We start from the raw sequence: 21527 nt of genomic DNA on the forward strand, positions 1-21527 counted from the left end.
GGGCAGTTATGCTTAATGGGGTGTTTAGGGTTAATTTAGGGGCAGTTATGCTTAATGAGGTGTTTAGGGTTAATTTGGGGGCAGTTATGCTTAATGGGGTCTTTAGTGTTAATTTAGGGGCAGTTATGCTTAATGAGGTGTTTAGGGTTAATTTGGGGGCAGTTATGCTTAATGGGGTGTTTAGGGTTAATTTAGGGGCAGTTATGCTTAAAGAGGTGTTTAGGGTTAATTTGGGCGCAGTTATGCTTAATGGGGTGTTTAGGGTTAATTTGGGGGCACTTATGCTTAATGGGGTGTTTAGGGTTAATTTGGGGGCAGTTATGCTTAATGGGGTGTTAAGGGTTAATTTTAGGGGCAGTCATGGTTGATGGGGTGTTAAGGGTTAATTTTAGGGGCAGACATGGTTGATGGGGTGTTTAGGGTTAATTTAATGGTGCGGGTTAATTTAATTAATTTAATAAAGTTAGCTTAAGGTGCAGTTGCAGGTAAAGGGGAATGTAAATCCTGGGGGCAGTGATTATTAATGTATTATTTATAACAGTATGGTAATATTATCTGACTGATTCGAATCCCAATGAAGGCAGAGAGTCGTTCAAAGATCCGGATCTTACAGTGATCCGGATCTTACAGTGATCACTGTAAGATTTGGATCCCTGTAAGATCCGAATCTTTGAACGACTCTCTGCCTTCATTGGACATCACTGGAGGCAGGGGGGGAGGATTCATAATGAAAGGGGCGGGGCCAATCGTTAGTGTGCCTGCACGGAGTTACTGGAAAACAGTAACTCCTGTGAGTCACACTGAGTGATCCGAAGATTCGGATCATGAATCGGATCATTTCAGTGAACGAATCGAAATGATCCGAATCACTTTAATGATCCGAACTTCCCATCACTAGTCTGATGGCCGCATAGTGATGGGAGCAGCGTGAGGGGTGAAAGCTCCGCCCCCTCGCACTCATCTTTCACCCCTCACGCTGCTCCCATCACTTGGCGGCCATCGCATACGGCCGCTGGGTGCTGATGCTGGCGGCCGGCGCTACTTTAATACTTTTTTGTTTAATTTAATAGCCGATCCGGCTTGCCATATTACAATTTAAAAAAAAAAGTATTAAAGTAGCGCCGGCCGGTGGCATCAGCACCCAGCGGCCGTTAAGATTAGATTTCGGGCGGCCTGGGGGGCAATTGCCCCCCGGCCCAGCCCGCCCCTGCTAACTAGTTATCCTTTTTTTCACTTTAGTAAATGTTGCTTGATGGTAATGGGCTGATCTTTGAAGATTTTAATTTTTCTAGTAAAATCATATCATATTGTATGGGGATATATGTGTAACAACACATTTTATTTATTTCTATATACCGGTATATACACTTCCTCTGTTGAAGCTATTATACGCCTAATGCCGATCTGACCACTGATTTGCAACTTTCTGATAGCAAATAAAATGCGTTTGATTACTTGACTACAGATTTGATAGCTTGATTTCAGTTTTCGATACATACTGAGTTATGTGAGTTAATCATAATAAATACTATACAGATTAAGTTTCTGCAAAAAGGTGTGATTTCCATAAATGCGACTTCTGACACCCTTTCACTCCCTCCTATAAAATTGCACAGTATTTGTCATGTGACATGCCTTAGCAAAGGCAAACAGGAAGGAAAAAAACCTTTACGTGCCAAGCATGGCCCAGGCACAACTGCAGCAACTGATACCCTCCCTGCTGGCTGTGCTGGTCGTCTTGCTGTTTCAACCCGTGCTTTCCCGAATCGCGTACGAACCAACCTGGGAGTCACTGGATTCCCGACCTATGCCAGAATGGTTCGATGACGTCAAATTCGGCATCTTCATTCACTGGGGAGTGTTTTCCGTGCCTAGCTTCGGCAGCGAGTGGTTTTGGTGAGTGCTAATGATCTGCACTTGTCGGAATACTGTCATGGGACTTGTACAGCTTTATATCTACGTCACAATTAAAGGCTGGCGAATGCCCCCCCCCAAGCCTGTCCAAAAATGTTCACAAGGGGCTGACGCACTGTCCATTTTTTTAACAATTTTGGAACCACCCAAAAAATATTTTAGGGAGCTTAAGCTTCACATACAAACATAATGTGCATGCCAATTAAGTAATTTAGCATCTGTGAGATTTCAGTTTACATTACAGTTTAATATAGTTGTAAGAAGGCATTCTCTTATGCTGTGTAGAATCCTATAGGCCAGTCACTGGGTTTTGCGTTGCAGCAGACCTGACATAAAGTTGCTTTCTATTTCTGTCACTGCCTTATTTTGCAAGACAAGGAAATACAAATATGTTATTTCATTTTCCAACAGAGGACATTCACTAGCCTAGTGCTTCAACACTTTTTTGGGGGGTATGTAGAAGCATAATTATGCTTCTACTTACCCCTAAGTTTTAGTGGAAGGGTTTTTCATCATCTTTACCCACAATAACTTATGTAACAACACTGCAAAACCTTACTAGCACTACTGCTCCAATGTATGTCTGCCATATCACCAAACCATTTTTCAGGTTTTCAGAAATTGCCTGTTTTCACTCAAAAGACACATATTTAAAAACCTAAATCAGAAACTTATTTTCCTTTAGGTGGTATTGGCAAGGAAGCAAATCAGAAGCCTATGTTAATTTTATGTTGAAGAACTATCCCTCTGGTTTCCAGTATGAAGACTTTGGGCCATTGTTTACAGCACAGTTTTATGACCCAAAACAGTGGGCAGAATTACTGGTGGCTTCAGGGGCAAAGTATGTTGTCCTTACCTCAAAACATCATGAAGGTAAAAACTATTGTTAGGAAATCAGACTGTTAACAAAAGCTGTTTTCCCTTGTATTGTCCGTTTTGTTATTTTTTAATTGGTCCTAAATACCATATTGGCTTGTTTTATAGGCCGCACCCGATTACAGGCCACTCCCTTGATACGCCACCCTGCCCCCCTGACTTATCAATACATCCCCAGACTCCCTGGTGTTAAGCGGGGGCACCCAATGGACGTCTGCGTATTGCCTAGACAACCTCTGCTGCTTCTCGCCACTTCCGCCAGGGCTTCTGTGCCGGCGCTTCATCATAGAAGCGGAGGTTATCTACGTGTATCACACAGGTGTTCACCAGCTGCCAGTGCCAGCCGGTGAACGTCTGAACGATGCGCTCAGACAACCTCCGCTGCTGCTGGCTGGTAGTTCCGCCGGGGCTTCTATGATGGAGCACTGGAAGGTCATGTGAAGCCGGCATTCAGTCATAAAAGCCCCAGTGGAAGTGCCGGCAGCAGCAGGGGTAGTCTGCATCGAGAATCCAGTTCTCCTGCAGCTCTGCGGGGGATCTGGATCCTAACCCTGCTTGCCTGCCGCAGTGCTAAATGAAACAAAAAATCACCTGCATGTCCCGAGGGCGATACGAGCTGCGCATCCCTGCGCTAAACCCCGATTATAGGCTGCACCCCCACTTAAAGACTTAAAGTGAGGCCTATATTCGGGCCAATATGATAATACAGTATTCTCCCAATTGACCTGTAAGATAATTGAAATATAAAAGTACCGTATTTGCTCGATTATAAGACGACCCCCCAAATATTAATTTAGGAAAAAAACTAAAAGCCTGAATATAAGACCACCCTATAGGAAAAACGTTTTACTAGTAAATATGAATTAATGTAAACTATTTTTTCATATTTAATAAAAGCTATGATTGAGAAAAATATATATTTTTTATTTCCTTTTATTTGCCAACCTGCCCCCCCCCAGTTATGAACATCTGCCCCCAGGCTTGCCACTCTGCCCCCAGAAATGCCTTATACCCCCCTATTTGCCACTCTGCCCCTTGATGTGCCTTTTAACCCTCTATATGCCACTCTGCCTCAAGAAATGTCTTCTACCCTCCTATATGCCAAATGCTAACAGCAATCACACTCCTATCAAGCCAAGGCAGCCAGTACATGCTGGAACCTGGGGATGATAGTAGTGTGATTACAGCCTCCCTATGCCATGCTACTACCACCACCACCCCCCTTACACATCCATGCTATCACACACACACTCATTCACAAACATTTAAATACTCATTCATTCCATGAATCACACATACTTCACACATTAATCACAAAAACCCTCCCCCACCCCCTTACCTGAACTGCAGATTTCCCACTCGCAGACTTCTGCAGGGGCCCGGCTGTGCGAGCAACTTCTCTGGCCCCGCCCCCGGAGGAAGGAGGTGGGAGGTAGAGTTATGTTATGTTATGTGCTAGCTTCCTGTTCTCCTGCAGCTAGTAGGAGCGACGCTGCTCGCGACCAAAGCCCGGTAAGCAGCCTGGCCCCAGCAGAATGAGGTCGGATTAGAAGACGACCTCGATTATAAGACGAGGGGTATTTTTCAGAGCATTTGCTCTGGAAAATACCTCGTCTTATAATCGAGCAAATACGGTAGGTGCTAAGAGGCCAGTGTACATTGTGAAATCAATCAATATTTCACAAATGCTTATGCTTGCCTCTCATTAAATTACGGCACTGAAATCCAATAATTTGCAGATTGGAATAACTACAAAATATAACTACATACAGATACATAAAAGGAATTTGTCACTGCAACAGTAACAAATCTTTTTTTAATCTTCGTGTGCTGTTTGTTGTTAAAGCATATGTTTATCCGCCGCTTAACTACCGTATTTGCTCGATTTATAAGATAAGGTTTTTTTCTGAGCAAATGCTCTGAAAAATACCCCTTGCCTTATAATCGGGGTCGTTTTATAATCCGCTGCAGCCGGAAGGAGGTGGCGTTAGCAGCAGGGGTTGTCTGCGTCCATTGTGCAGACCTTCCCCGGCTGTCAGACAGGAGAGTTCCCCGCACGAGCTTACAATCTAGAGGGAGTTAGGGTGTGTATTACAAAATAGGTAAAAGTGCCGTTATGGATAGTCCAGCCACACTAGTAAAAGTATTGTAGGAGAGGGACTAGGAAAGGTGAGCTAAAGGAATATGGGAGGGCGTTAGTGTGCTATGTTGTAAGCATCATTAAAGAAGTGGGTCTTGAGGGATTTTTTGAAGGAATAAAGGCAGGGGGAGAGATGGATAGACCGGGGGAGGGCATTCCAGAGGATAGGGGCAGCCCTTGAGAAATCTTCTAAGCGGGCATGAGAGCTAGAAATCAGGAGAGAGGATAGAAGGAGATCATTGGATAATTATTGTTTTATATAGTGCCACCAGATCCTGCAGCGCTGTACAAGGGGGAGACAGGACATTATTATTATCTTTTATTTATATAGCGCCAACAATTCACGCAGGGCTTCTTACAATACATATATTCAAGGGGTATGACCAGGGCCGGATTAAAAGCATCACGGGCCTCGTGCTGAGGATTTTGGTGGGCCTTTTTATGGAAATAAATAAAAATTTTATATCCCATTATCATTGATGCTAAGAACAATCTTAACTCCTCAAGGGGCAGCTTTTGCCCTGCGTTAAAGACGGCCCTGGCGGCAAGGTTGGGACTGGGAATGAAAAGCAGCCCTGGAAATATTTGGACACCAGCCCCATGTATTGTATCTCGTAGTCAAGCTCTTGTGCCCACACGCCACACCCCTTACACAAGCCCATCAGAGCCACACCCCTTACACACGCCTATTTATAGCGAGAGGTATTGGCAGTAGAAAGAGGGAACTGCTCATGCTGTTGTACAGATCACTTGCGAGACCTCACTTGGCGTATTGTGTACAGTACTGGGGAGCGTATCTCCAGAAGGATATAGATATATGTTGGAGAAAGTTCAGAGAAGGGCTACTAAAATGGTTCATGGATTACAGGATAAACCTTACTTGGAAAGGTGAAAGGATCTTAGCCTGGAAGAAAGACGTGACGGGGGATATGATAGAAACATTTAAATACTTAAAGGGAATCAACAAGATAAAGCAAGAGAGTTTATTTAAAAGGAGAAATACTACCACAACAAGAGGACATAGTCGAGGGGCAAAGATTTAATGGTAACATCAGGAAATATTACTTTACGGAAAGGATAGTGGACGCATGGAATAGCCTTCCAGCAGAAGTGGTAGATGTTAATACAGTAAAGACATTTAAGCAAGCATGGGATAGGCATAAGGCCAAGTTAGATATAGGATAAGGCCAGGTACTAAGGAACTTTCCTTAGTACCTGGCCTTATCCTATATCTAACTTGGCCTTATGCCTATCCCATGCTTGCTTAAATGTCTTTACTCAGAGGTTGGGCAGACTGGATGGGCCTAATGGTTCTTATCTGCCGTCACTTTCTATGTTTCTATCTGAGCCACACGCCTATCTGAGCCACACTATTTAACATCCAAATAACTACAAATCATTCTTTTTAAAACTATATTAAATTGTTCCTTTATGATAACAGAATATCTCATTATTATTATTAAAATACCAGGAACCAAAAGTGTTAAAAAGCCATCGACACCCAAACACACACACCAGGACAGGCTCTGCCACACTGAAGCATAAAAAATGTATTTGCCCCTTCTGTATTTTTGCCCCTTGTGTATTGATTCCCCAGAGAGGCCCCCTTTACTGTTGTTTAATGTGCCCCCCCACAACCTTGTTTCCCCCCCCCTTTGTGCATTTATGCCCCCATACCCTTGTGTATTGATTCATGTGATGCCCCCACTGCCATGTGTATTACCTCCAGCCACACACCCCCCCCCCCCCCGTTTATATTGATTTTGTAATGCCAAAACTTACATTTTTTTTTTTCTTTCTATTTTTCTGCTCTCCTCCGGCGTGAAGATTCTCTTCTTGTCACGTGGAACTCTTCTGTGAGCCCGCCCCCTCGAACGTCACATGTTCAAAGCGGCTGACGCGCGGCTGTAAGACCGCCTCTGCCGGCCGCTTAATGAAGTTAAAGCAGCCAGTGGAGGCGGTGTTACAGCCGCACGACGGCTGCTTTAATCTCCGCGGCCGGGGGGCAGCTTTGAATGTTGGCCACTTACTGGGCCTATTTTCAGGTAGGGGCCTGGAGCTGGAGCTCCATCAGCCCCTACGTTAAGCCGCCCCTTGGTATGACTAGACTAGAATTGACAGACTAGATGGAGAGAAACCTGCTTGCAAGTTTACAATCTTGAGGATCTAAAAATGAGTATATAAGATACAGAAACAGGTAAGCTACAGTCTACAGGTGAACTATTTCTTTCTGATATTTGAACCACTTTGCTGTTTAATTGTATTGTTATATATAAAAAAAAACATGTTATTTTATAAGAAACTTTTTCTTAGAATCAATGATAATTGGATATAAAAATGTATTTTTAAGTTATATATTTGTTATTTAGATGCCACAACTTAGCTTATATTGTGAGCACAAATAACTGTTTTTTTTTTTTTTTTAAGGGTATACCTTGTGGGGTTCGAAATTCTCCTGGAACTGGAATTCAGTGGATGTGGGTTCCAAGCGTGACTTGGTTGGTGAGCTGGTTGGAGCCATTAGGAATAACACGGATTTACACTTTGGGCTCTACCACTCTCTGTTTGAGTGGTTCCACCCTTTGTTCTTGTCCGATAAAGCAAATTCCTTCAAGACACGTGAGTTTCCGAACACAAAATCTTTGCCTGAGCTGTATGAGCTTGTGAGAAAATACAAGCCAGAAATCCTATGGTCTGATGGAGATGGCAATGCTCCCTATGAATACTGGAATAGTACTGGCTTCTTAGCCTGGCTGTACAATGAAAGGCAAGTATATGGTTTTGAGTAAGAATACCTTTAAAGGTGATACCTTTTATTTTCTAAGTGTCCCACCGAGTATAATTTTTTTGTTTTGGGTTTTTTTTCAGAACACTACATTTGCATTTATCCATATACATCATAGGGTTTGTGCCAGGGGCCATGTGCACACACACTTTAAATCTGTATAGCTTCTATTGTTAAATACTGGTGCAGACATTGAAAGCGTTACAGGATAACTGCTATCATTATATACTGAGGCACGCACTGGCTCAGCATAACACCTATCACTATATGCTAAGCCAAACATTGATGCGGTGTAGGCCTACCACTTCAGTGTCTGGCTTAGTATAGAGTACGGATGCACCAAAATGAAAATTCATTTGGCCGAAACCGAAAATGACCCCTCCACCTTTAAAATAAAAATAACCACACTTTTATTAAAAGTAACACACCAAAATTGTACAAAAATTCAATAATAATATTAATATAATATAAACAGAAATCACAATCCTATCATGCCCAGATTCCAGCATGTACTAGCTGACTTGACATGATAGGAGTGTGATTGCTGTTATCTATAATATATATATAATATATATATATACATATTTTTCCATCCAATTTTGGTGTGTTAATTACTTTAAAAAAAAAAAGTAATTAACACACCAAAATTGGACAAAAACCCCAATAGCAATATCCTATAAGAAAAAAAGATTACTAGTAAATATTAATTCACATGTAAACAATTGTTTTCATATTTAATAAAAACTGATTGAGAAAAATATTTATATTTAAGTTATGCACATCTGCCCCCCCCCCCCGATATACCTCATACACCCATATATGCCACTCTGCCTCCCTGATATGCCCCTTTTTTATTTATTTATTTTATTTTTTAAATTTTCTCAATTCTCCATTTATTGAGCAGGGTAAAAGGTAGAGAACATAAACAATATACAGGTACATAATCTAGATGTTGTTGAGTAGTGTATACAGTCAAAAGCGCATGAGACAGCAGGAGGCACATGATCGTACCTTACCAGTGCATCCCTTTACTTGTGACCCGTACTTCGGACTCCCTGTTGTCTAGTGGGGCAGCCGGTGGAGGTCTGTGCGATGTAGATCTCCGTTGCTGGTGGCCAGTACTTCCGTTGGGGCTACTATGACTGAGCGCTGGCCCCGGCAGCAGCGGAGGTTGTCTGTGTGCATGCCGCAAATGTTCATGTGCTGCAGGATGCGCACAGACAACCTCTGCTGCTGCCTGCACTTCCGCGGAGGCTTCTATGGTGGAGCACCGGAAGGTCATGTGATGCCAGCGCTCAGTCATAGAAGCCCCCAGGGAAGTGGCTGCCAGAGAGGAGGATCCGGGTCCCCTGCAGCGCTGCGGGAGATCTGGATCTTAGTCTACACATACATACATACATACATACATACACACACACACACACACACACACACCTCGATTATAAGACAAGGTTTTTTCAGAGCAAATGCTCTGAAAAAATATCCCTCGTCTAAATTTGAGGTTGTCTTCTAATCAGACCTCAAATAGAGGTTTGATTACAAGACTAAGATCCAGATCCCCCTCGTCTTATATTTGAGGTTGTCTTCTAATCAGACCTCCAAATAGAGGTCTGATTACAAGGCTAAGATCCAGATCCCCCGCAGCGCTGCAGGGGACCCGGATCCTCCTCTCTGGCAGCCACTTCCCTGGGGGCTTCTATGACTGAGCGCTGGCAACACAGACAACCTCCGCTGCTGTCGGCACTTCTGCTGGGGCTTCTATGGTGGAGCACCGGAAGGTCATGTGATGCCGGCGGTCAGTCATAGAAGCCCCCAGGGAAGTGGCTGCCAGAGAGGAGGATCCGGGTCCCCTGCAGCGCTGCGGGGGATCTGGATCTTAGTCTTGTAATCAGATCTCTATTTGAGGTCTGATTAGGAGACAACCTCAAATATAAGACGAGGGATATTTTTTCAGAGTATTTGCTCTGAAAAAACCTTGTCTTATAATCAAGGTGTGTGTGTGTGTGTATATATATATATATATAATATATAAACACCAATCACACTCCTATCATGCCCAAGCAGCCAGTACATGCTGGAATCTGAGCATAAGAGTGTGATTACAGCCTCCCTATGCCATGCTACCCCCCCCCACTTACACATCCATGCTATCACACATACACTCATTCACAAACATTCATTCACTCATCCATATACTCATATTCATGTAATGTCTGGCATAGTATATAGTGATGGGAGTTATGATGTACTTTAGAGCATAACTCCCATAGTTATATAATGAACAAAACATGGGCAATGGTACAAGCTACATCATAACACCCATCACTCTCACACACTTACTATCCCACATTTACTAATCCTCTCGCACTTTCCTACCTTTCCTCTGTCACTTTTCCCGCTACAGCTACTTTTACTCCTCCTCCTCTTCGTTCTTCCTCCAGGCTCCTCTTATTAAGTCTCCTTCCGGTGCAGTCAGCGTGGAAGGCGTTGGGCGTGGCTTTAGTGTTGTGCACCAGGATATGACAGCAAATCCCGACACGCAGCAGCAGTCGCCGCACGCATCTCAAGGGAGCAGGATCGGAGGTCTGCATTAACAGACCTCCCGCTGCATTGATTAGCATAAAGTCAGTTAGAGGGAGATCCTTGAGCTCCTCAACCGAGCCTGCTCCTCTAGCGGCGGACAATACTGTCCGTCTCTGGAGGGGTGGTGGCACCCCCCTGATGAGCGGCACCCGGGGCGGACCGCCTGTCCCCCGCCAGGTATGCAACTGATAGGTGGATAAGACTAGACAGTCACAGATGGTAAATACAGTGAAGGAGAAATTATTTGCTCTGCTGATCTTGTACAATTGCTCACTGACAAAGACATGTTCGGTTCGGTCTATACTTTTAACGATAGGTTTATTTGAACAGTGAGAGACAGAATAACAACAAAAAAATCCACAATAATAGATTTGTTATAAATTGATTTGTGTTTTACTTAAAGATCCATAGATCCCCTATCAATCATCAAGATGTCTGGCTCCCAGGTGTCTTTTATACAGGTAATGTGCTGAGAATAGGAGTACTCTCTTAAAGGGAGTGCTCCTAATCTCAATTTGTCACCTGTCCACAGAAGCAATCAATCAGATTCCAAACTCTCCACCATGGCCAAAACCAAAGAGCTGTCCAAGGATGTCATGGACAAGATTGTAGACGTACACAAGGCTACACAGCATATAGCATGGTCCAACCCCAGCCCCAAACACAAACCATATCACTAATTTTCTGTTGTTTCCTGTTCCAAAGCCATACTTGTAAATGCTTATGAATTGTATAAGAAACATAGAAAGTGACGGCAGATCACCAGTCTGGTGATCACCGGTAGGTCCATCCAGTCTGCCCAACCTCTGAGTACTTTCCTTTAGTACCTGCCCTTATCCTATATCTAGCTTGGCCTTATGCCTATCCCATGCTTGCTTAAATGCCTTTAGTGTATTAACATCTACCACTTCTGCTGGAAGGCTATTCCATGCATCCACTACACTTTCCTTAAAGTAATATTTTAAATAAACTCTCCTTTTATCGTGTTGATTCCCTTTAAGTATTTAAATGTTTCTATCATATCCCCCCTGTCACGTCTTTCTTCCAGGCTATATATGTTAAGATCCTTTAACCTGTCCTGGTAAGGCTTATCCTGTAATCCATAAACCATTTTAGTAGCCCTTCTCTGAACTTTCTCCAACATATCTATATCCTTCTGGAGATACGGTCTCCAGTATTGTACACAATACTCCAAGTGAGGTCTTACCAGTGATCTGTACAATGGCATGAGCACTTCCCTCTTTCTACTGGTAATACCTCTCTCTATACAACCAAGCATTCTGCTAGCATTACCTGCTGCTCTACTGCATTGTCTACCTACCTTTAAATCCTCAGAAATAATTACCCCTAAACCCAATAAGCTGCATTTTCCTGATTCTCATGCTACTCAATAAGATGGCCATAAGAGGGAACTGTGGGAGACTTCTTTACAGTGATTGTGTTTGCAGGCATCAATATATGCAAGGTCCATTTGCAAGTTTTAAGAGGAATACTCTCTGGAAATATATTTTAGAGTGTTAACTTTAAATCTGCTTGAATATGGATTACCAACCATTTATTAATAAGAAAGTTAATTTTGGAAATGATACAGTTAGGTCGGGAAATATTTGGACACTGACATAATGGTGACATAACCCTCCATCACCTGGAGAGGCCTGAGAGCCATATATAGGTGTGAAGTGTTTCCCCTGTTATTGTGTGAGTTAGCCCTTGTCTTAAAACCCCCCTGTAGGTATGACTATGTGTCACTGCTGCATACCTAATCATCAATTACATAACAGGTAGCTGTTAATCCTTTGAGCTCCTGTTATCCCTGTGTCCTGGACATTGTCTGTCTCAAGCCGATTATATGTCAATCGTCATTCCACGTCTACGTCCCCAATTAATGTAATTATTTATGTCTCGTCATTCTGTCCTTCCCCCGGATATTGTGTTGCAGGATTTGATCTAATTACTTCCTTCCTGACATGGTAATTAGATCATGTGATATTTGTCTTGCCCCTTTTCTTACTTGTGTGTGTGTGTGTATATATATATGTATGTGTATGTATGTATATATATATATATATATATATATATATATATATATATATTTCTTTGGTTTTAATAAAGGAGTCCCGTTTTCACCTCAACATGAGTGTTGCCTGATGTTTGGGGTGGGCTGTAGCCACACTGTGTAGCTAAGCTTCGGATAGCCACAGTGCCAATGCAGGTTCGGTGCAGCGACGTCCCCCCTTCTATCTACAACGCTGGTTCTGCCTGGCGCTGAAGGGGTTACTTGTTGGTGTCCCGGCAGGAGGAAGCAACGTTTGGCGGGAGTACCCAGACGGGGTACAGGTCGGTCCCATCACAATAATTTTCAGAATTGTGGCTCTGTACACTACCACAATGGATTTGAAAAGAAACAAAGTGAACTGCAGAGTTTCAGCTTTAATCCAAGGAGTTGAACAAAAATATATGAAATGTTTAGGAATTCCAAACAAAACCTTTTTCATACAATTATGGTTGATGGGGTGTTTAGGGTTCATTTAGGGGCAGTTATGCTTAATGGGGTCTTTAGGGTTAAATTTAGGGGCAGTCATGGTTGATGGGGTATTAAGGGTTAATTTAATGCTGAGGGTTAATTTAATTAATTTAATAAAGTTAACTTAAGGTGCAGTTAAAGGTAAAGGGGGAATCTAAATCCTGGGGGCAGTGATTATTAATGTATTTATTTATAAAAGTATGGTGATATTCTCTGAATGATTTGAATCCCTGTAAGATTCGACTCATTTGAACGACTCTCTGACTCTATGAGTCATCGTTCCTCTGTGAATTAATGAGCTGTAACCTGATCTGAGTCTGTGTCTGAGTGCTCTACAGATTACTCACTCTAGGATCAGGTTACAACTAGACTTGGGCACCAGGGGGCTCTTCGTGTTCGTCTTCGGGGAAAAAAAAATCTTCGTATTCCGCGAATATTCGCCCGTTCCTGTCTTCTCTTCGGGCGAATATTCGCGGACATTCTTCGTGCTCGTTTAATCTTCGTTTTCCTCCTGGTTGCCTAGCAGGGGTTAATACGGGGTTAATAACACATCACAGCAGCAGCAGCTGCCGTGAAGGTACGTGTGTGCAGCTCTATTGGTCGTTTCGGCAGGGGGCTGGTCTGGCATCAACGAGTGAATTGCAGAACTGCAGAATGCACTTCATTCGTTGATGGCAGGCGAGCCCCCTGCCGAAACGACCAATAGAGTTGCACACACATACCGAGGTGTACTGTCCATAGATGTTTAATAAAAGAATAGGGAATATTTTACATTTTTAAATTGATTTTGGACCACTTTACATGCCTAACATTTGCTACCTATTTACAATGGCATACTTTGCAACAACCCAACTTACTTATTGGACAGGACTGGAAAATAGCAGGACTGTCCACCAAAATCTTGGGTGTGTTGGCAGGTATGCTGATGGAAAAATGTTGGACAAGAACTAAAAAATAGCTTAGGGTTAATGTACGGTTATGTTTAAGATTAGTAGCAGTGCACTGGTTTGGTTAAAGATGGATTATGTCTAAATAATAATAATTTAATTTTAATGTTTTTTTTTTAAAAAAAATAGGGGTTTATTTAAATGTATTTTAAAGTTAGATTTATTATTTAGTACTTGATTATATTTATTAAATGTTTATAGTAGCGTTACCTACCGAGCTATAACTACCTATGTGTATTTGCATTTTGCATACCTAGTTTAGCTAAATTAGATGGGACAGGACTGGAAAAAAGCAGGACTGTCCCTGAAAAAGTTGGGTCTGTTGGCAGGTATGTGGATGGAAAAATGTTATAGGGTGAAGTGTGAGTTATAGTGTTAATGTAATGCTATTAGTGAGTGAAGGCCAGGGCAAATAACAAGGAAAAGGTCCTTGTGTTTTGTGCATTGTAAGTGTGTGTGTATGTGTGTTATGTGTGATGTCACTGTGTGTTATATGTGTTATATGTGTTATTGTGTGTGTTATGTTTGGTTGGTTGTGTATCAGAAGGAAAATAATGAAATGGAAAAGGAAATGGGAAAGGCAAATGAGTGGGCAATTGGCGACCCGCTCACCTGTTTCACCCCAGGGCAAAGCACCCAAACACTGTCAGTCTTAGACGTTTGGCAGCAGACTTCCAGAGCTCAGACACAAGGCCCTAGCGTAAGCTGGCCACTCCGGCGGAGGTAGCAGGCGTTGCCACACCGCAAACAGAGGCAGCCAGGGGGGAGAAACTGCCCTTACCATTAGGGACATTTTGGGCATGACTCTAGCCAGGAAGCGAACTGGCAGAGAAGAGATGCTGGCACCACCACCAGCAGCAGCATTGAAAAGGCGAATGAGTGGGCAATTGGCGACCCACTCACCTGTTTCACCCCAGGGCAAAGCACCCAAACACTGTCAGTCTTAGACGTTTGGCAGCAGACTTCCAGAGCTCAGACACTAGGCCCTAGCGTAAGCTGGCCACTCCGGCGGAGGTAGCAGGCGTTGCCACACCGCAGACAGAGGCAGCCAGGGGGGAGAAACTGCCCTTACCATTAGGGACATTTGATTCATGACACTAGCCAGGAAGCGAACTGGCATCGAAGAGACACTGGCACCACCACCAGCAGCAGCAGCAGCAGAATTGGGAAAGGCGAATGAGTGGGCAATTGGCGACCCACTCACCTGTTTCACCCCAGAGCAAAGCATCCAAACACTGTCAGTCCTTGGCGTTTGGGAGCGGACTTCCAGAGCTCAGACACAAGGCCCTAGCGTAAGCTGGCTACATTGGCGGAGGTAGCAGGCGTTGCCACACCGCAGCAAGTGCAACCAGGGGGGAGAAACTGCCCTTACCATAAGGGACATTTGAGGCATGACACTAGCCAGGAAGCGAACTGGCAGAGAAGAGACACTGGCACCACCACCAGCAGCAGCAGCATTGGAAAAGGCGAATGAGTGGGCAATTGACGACCCGCTCACCTGTTTCACCCCAGGGCAAAGCATCCAAGCACTGTCAGTCCTTGGCGTTTGGGAGCAGACCTACAGAACTCAGACACAAGGCCCTAGCGTAAGCTGGCTACACCGGCGGAGGTAGCAGGCGTTGCCACACCGCAGCAAGTGCAACCAGGGGGGAGAAACTACCCTTACCATCAGGGACATTCGAGGCATGACACTAGCCAGGAAGCGAACTGGCATTGAAGAGAGACACTGGCACCACCACCAGCAGCAGCAGAATTGGGAAAGGCGAATGAGTGGGCAATTGACGACCCGCTCACCTGTTTCACCTGTCTGTCAGTCCTAGGCGTTTGGGAGCGGACTTACAGAGCTCAGACACTAGGCCCTAGCGTAAATTGGCTACACCAGCGGAGGTAGCAGGCATTGCCACACCGCAGCAAGTGCAACCAGGGGGAGAAACTACCTTAAACATTAGAGAGAAAAAATTTAACTTTCCAAGCTAAGAGCTGGGTAACCCAATTTGGGCAGATTGAATTTAAGAAAGGCAATCTGCTCCATCAGATGAGGTGCCATGCGTGAGCGCTGTGGACTCAGTATGTTTCCAGTCATAGAAAACACGCGCTCACTTTGAACAGTGGTTGGCGGACATGATAGAAGCTGCTGCGCAACCCATGAGAGTGCAGGCCACACACTCTTCTTTTCATCCCAGTAGCTAAGAGGATCAACATTAGGAGCAGAAGGAACTTCACAGAGGTAAAGTTTGACCATTTCAGCAGCACTACTCTCCTTTCTGCTGCTAGCTCTGTCAGATGGTCCAACTATACTGCCAAGTGCCTCTTCCCAAAACGCAGCTGCTCCACTCAGCTGTGTTGTGCTGCTTGTGGCACTGCTGCTGATGCTGCTGCTAGGGGTAGCAGACCACATCATCTCTTCCTCCTCCTGCACCTCACCCTCCTCGGACAGCATTCCCATTTTACGCTGCCAGTCACGCACCTTGTTGACCAATTGCTCCCGGTAGCTACTGAGAACATTGAATTTCAAAGCTAGCTTTCCCTTAATTCTTGGATCACAAAGGCACGCTAGCATCATTTCGGGACTCTCTTCCATTCGCTTGCGAAGGTGTACTTTTAGCAGATCCTTCAGCTTCCTGACTATGGCTGCTACGTCAGGATGTAGAGTGCCACCTTGAACAGCCTCACGGTTTCCAAGGAACACATCCATCTTGCTGCCTATATGGGAGAACACTGGGATTACCTGGGCCAGACTGGCAGTGTTTGAGCTTAAATTTTCTGTGGCATCCCTGAATGGTTTAAGGACTGCCACTAGCTGGGCGATCACTGTCCAATCCTCCCTATTCAATGGAGAGGTAATCCCAATATTGTGCTCTGAGGCAAGATTATGGATTGCCCTCTGCTGCTCCAAAATCCTCTCTAGCATGTCTAACGTGGAGTTCCACCGTGTACTGACATCCTGACGTAGGCAGTGTACGGGAAGACCTGACCTCTCTTGCTCTTCCCTCAAAAGTTGGCTAGCCTTAACACTATGGTGAAAGTGCCCAGCGATCTTTCTGCAGCGGGACAGAACTACTGCTGCCACATTAGTTCCTTCTGACATTGCTGCCTTCACTACAAGATGGATGATGTGGGCTGCACAGCGCACACCAACAATATGACCATCTCGCAGCGCTTTCACCATATTGGCACCTCCGTCAGTTACCACAAAACCAACTTCAACATTGGTGCCCGCCTCTGCTCCCACCCAAAGGCTAAACATTTTCCTAATCGCATGCAGAATATTTTGGGAAGTGTGCTTTTCATCCATCACTTCTGCATGGAGAAGGAATGATCGGTAGCCTGCTGCAGCAACTTCCTTAGACACACCGGGCTGCCACCAGTGTGCTGTCAAAGAAAGAAAGGCATGCTGGGCGCTAGGTGCACTCCACAAATCTGTAGTGAAATGAACACACTGACCAGCAGCCTTGGAAAGCTCCTCTTTCACTGCTGCAACACAGGACCGATACAGCGAGGGGACAATGTTCCTGCTGAAAGTGGAACGTGACGGAACTGTGTATTGTGGAGCCACAGCCGCTATCAATTGTTTGAAAGGCTCCCCTTCAATCATGGAGAAGGATGCCCCTCCAACAGCAATGAACTGACCAATAAGTCGCGTTACTTTATTGGCCTGCTGTTTGGGCATCGTTCTCTTGGAGTGGAATGCCCCAAATTCTTCCAGGGTGGGCTGGGCATGCAGTGCTCCAACCTGCCTTGGTCTCTGGCTGCCAGCACTAGTTGCTGCTGCTGCTGCTGCTGCTGCTATTGGCTCAGAAGAAGAAGCTGTTGGGGTTTTTCCACGGCCACCAGCTATGCTGCCTGCACTAAGTTTTTCCTCTGCATCTTTCCCCAATAGCACAGCGTTGTGTTGAGTGCTGAGGTGATGCTTCATGCTAGCACTGGTAAAATGGCCAGACACTTTCCCTCTGCTTATTAGCTTCCCACAATGTTTGCACTTTCCATAGCGCCCTTCTTCAACATTTTCAAAGTGCTCCCAAATTGGGGCGCGCATAGCCTTGGAGTGTGCCTTGGGTGCTGCTCTTACTGCTCGGGGTGGATGAACAGAGGCAGAACTAGTGGTGGTGGGACTGGTGGTAACAGTACTGGCCATAGTGGGACTGCTAATTGCTTTAGATTTGCTAGGTTTTGCTGCTGCTGCTGGTGGTGGTGATGGTGATGATCGTAGCGGAGAAGGTGGAGGCTCAGGGGAAAATTGTGCACTAGTCATTTGGACACTGCTCCCTGAGGAATCTGATTCCTGACCACTCATCTCCTCTACTTCCTCTGGCTCATAGTCTAGCTCTTCATTAGCCAGATCGAATGGAATTCCTGCTAGGCTGGAGCTAAGACTGATATCGTCGTGAGACTCGTGACTAGTAGTAGTGCGAGCAGGAAGAATAGACTCTGCACTTGGCCTCTCAGTCTCAGGCTCCTCTGCTACCTCGCTAGGTGGAGTTCCACTATGTGTAGCCCTCTCTCTAACTGTCTTTACAAAAATTTTGTAAGGACTTGGTGGCTTGCTAGAGGTACTAGGAGGACATGGCGTGGCGGTACCAGTGGGAACAGTAGGCGCAGCACTAGTGGTGGTGGTGGTTTTCCCTACAAAGGAATGAGATCGCTTTGGTTTGGGACCCCTCTGAGTCTTGCTGCTAATTTGGCTCTGCTTGGTACCTTGCATGCTGCTGGTGGATGGGGAAGATGCTGCTTGGGGCAAAAGGCACTTCTTTTTAGTCACTGGGCTGGTACTACTTGTGCTACCCTTTAACTTTGAACGTGCTTCTGGTGCTTTAGGCTTTCCGTAAAAAACCATAGAGCTTGTGGGCCTAGCCGCACTACTACTGCCTGCTTTTGGTGCCTTTCCTTTACTTGATGATCCTTCAAGCAATGCTTCCCCAAATGATAAGCGAGAGCTTGGCCTACTTGGCCGACTAGACTGCATCTTAGAGCTGGTGGTGGTGCTGGTGGTGGTGCTGGTGGTGGTGCTGGTGGTGGTGGTGGTGGTGGTAGATGGAGCTTGTCCCTCCTTAGTCCCAAAAGGAGGATCCATTTCAAATTTTGTGTTGTGTGTGTAGTGTAGTGTAGTGTAGTGTAGTGTAGTGTTTTAAAAAACTATAAAAAAAAAAATAAAAAAATAAAAATAAAAAAAAGGAAAAACGAATTAAAGACAAAAAAATTAGAGGAAGTTCTCTTCAGTGCTACTGCTTAAAAAGTAAAACTATGCACTACTGCACTGTGCTGTGTGCAATCTGCCAAAATCCTAAAGTTATTGAAATTATTAACTCAAGATTAACTATTTAATAACTAGCAGTATTTTATTTTTAATTTGAATTTACACGGGCCTAAGAGCTTAGCCTACCACTATGCTAGCCTAAAGCTATATTTCCTTACTATAAGTCTACCTCTAGGCAGACGCTCTCAAACCCACTAAGCTAAAGTGAGGTTAAATCAGATTCAGTATATGATTTATTAATTAATATTAAGTTATATAATATTAATAGATTAGAACTAATTTACTTATATATTATGTATTATAGATAGAAGAATATAGATTATGAATTAGAATTTAGAATTAGAATTACTTATATTATAGATTATGAATTAGAATATTATTATTTATAATATATTATAGATTAAGATTAAAGAAGATTAGAATTATTTTAGTACTACAGCTAGTAGCTTGAAGCTTTGCTTAGTACAGCTCGTCACAGTCAATTTTTCTTGAAAAGAATTAGAAATAAAATAAAATGTCACAGCAAAACGGTTATCTTCACTGCTTGCTGCACTCACTAGCCCAACAAGTTCACTTCACTGATGGACTGAGGTGAGCAAAACACTAAGGGTACTTTTAATAAAATTGAAATAAAATGTAAAATAAATGAGAAAATCTTTGCAAAACAGTTAACGTCACTGCTTGCTGATCAAAAAAAAACACAGCACTTATGCGGCTGCACTCACTAGCCCAACAAGTTCACTTCACTGATGGACTGAGGTGAGCAAAACAAATGAAATAAAATGAAAGATTAATTAAGAAAAATTGACTTGGTCTCTTACTGTTGCTAAAACAAAGCACAAACTATAGAGCTGCAGCACCAGTACTAATAAGATTAGCTGAACTATACGCTAGTAGTAATTAATATTATTACTTTTATTTATAGCTAATTTAATTAACTATTAAGATAAGAAAGAATTAGAGAATTATTGATATTACTGATTTTAGATTAGACACTAGTAGATGTTCTGAATGTCTACAGTACACTCTACACTAGTATACTATTACTAACTATAACTGACAAATATATATATAATTTTATAATGAATTCAATTATTAATTATATTAATTAATATTACTGATTTTAAATTAGACACTAGTAGATGAATGTCTACAGTACACTCTACACTAGTATACTATAGTATATATATATATATGACTGACAAATATATATATATATATATAATATTATAATGAACTATTAAATTATAGATTCTATTAAATTGTAATTTATAAATTCTATTTAATTTATTTAAGCAGGACAGGCAATAGGCACTAGTGCCAGCCCAGGGCAAGGGCACCCCAGTGCCACTGAGGCACTGGGTGCACTGTCAACTCAACAGCACTTACACTAAAGTTGATGACAAATTAATTTTAAAAAAATTAAATTAATCAAATTATTATTATTAAATATATTAATTAAGTAGCACTGAAGTGAGGATGAAGTACACAGTGAGAAATGGCAGGCTAAGGCTTACCAGTCTCACACAGAACATAACAATCTCTCTCTGTAACGCTCGGATGCAGCACAGCAGTGTTGCCAAAGCAGTCACAGCGAAAAATGAATGGATCTCTCAGGCAAGCTCTGGTCTTATAAAGGCGCCTTCAGAATTCAAAAAACAGCAGCACAGGCATTGGACGAGACCCTTAGCGTTACGTCACAAGAGTGAGCTGATTGGACAGACGAGGATCAGCTCACTCCTGTTTGAAATTTTGGCGGTTGCGCGGCAAAAACGAAGACGATCACGAAGAATCTTCGATTCTTCGTGATTGTGAGTCTTCGTCTTCGCCTACGGTTTGCCGGCACTGTATTCTGTTCTACGTTCCTTCGGAACGAACAAAAAAACGGCCTCTTCGTGCTCGTTTTCATGTTCGCCCGAAGACGAATGCACAAGTCTAGTTACAACTGCATGATTCACAGACTGAACTGCTACAAATGAATTGTTCAGTCTACTGAACCGATTCATCCGGATCACTAAAAAAAGATTCAGATCAAATGAACGATTTGTTCATGATCCGGACATCACTAATACACACAAATAAACAAGACAAGCTGTGGAGTTCAACTCCAGACAGACCTCTTAACCCCTTCAGGACCGGGATTTTGATACTAACGTGTCGCTAAAGGACCGGAGCCGTTTTTGTGTTTTTGCCATGTCTTTCTTCAACTGTAATTTCTCTCTTATCAATTGGTGCACCCACACAAATCATATATTGTTTTTTTCAGCACAAGTAGGGCTTTCATTTGAAACCATATTAAGCTGGGTAGTACATTGTTTTGTTTGAAATAAACTGGAAAAAGTGGGGAAAAAATGAAAAAAACGCATTTTTTACAGTTTTGTATACATACAAATTGTACACACATTGAACCAATGGGAAAAAATTATCCCAAATATATTCATTAAGTTGTCCTGATTTGGAAACCACCCAACATGGCCAGGAGTTTTATCTATTTTGACCAGTAT

The 21527-nt window shown here is 43.3% G+C and overlaps 1 protein-coding gene across 1 annotated transcript in view; it reads left to right on the forward strand.

The window, feature by feature from the left end:
- The first annotated feature begins 1681 nt into the window (after positions 1–1681).
- LOC149278688 (plasma alpha-L-fucosidase-like) overlaps positions 1682–21527 on the forward strand; it is a 50419-nt gene continuing 30573 nt past the window's right edge. The window contains exons 1-3 of the mRNA XM_089501873.1: positions 1682–1896; positions 2600–2787; positions 7358–7697. Coding sequence (XP_089357999.1) covers positions 1682–1896; positions 2600–2787; positions 7358–7697 — 743 coding nt within the window. The remainder of the gene's footprint in view (positions 1897–2599; positions 2788–7357; positions 7698–21527) is intronic.

The sequence above is a fragment of the Sceloporus occidentalis genome, unplaced genomic scaffold (assembly GCF_023333645.1).
Source record: "Sceloporus occidentalis isolate IW3139 unplaced genomic scaffold, rSceOcc1.0.p SCAF_184, whole genome shotgun sequence".
NCBI lineage: Eukaryota > Metazoa > Chordata > Lepidosauria > Squamata > Phrynosomatidae > Sceloporus > Sceloporus occidentalis.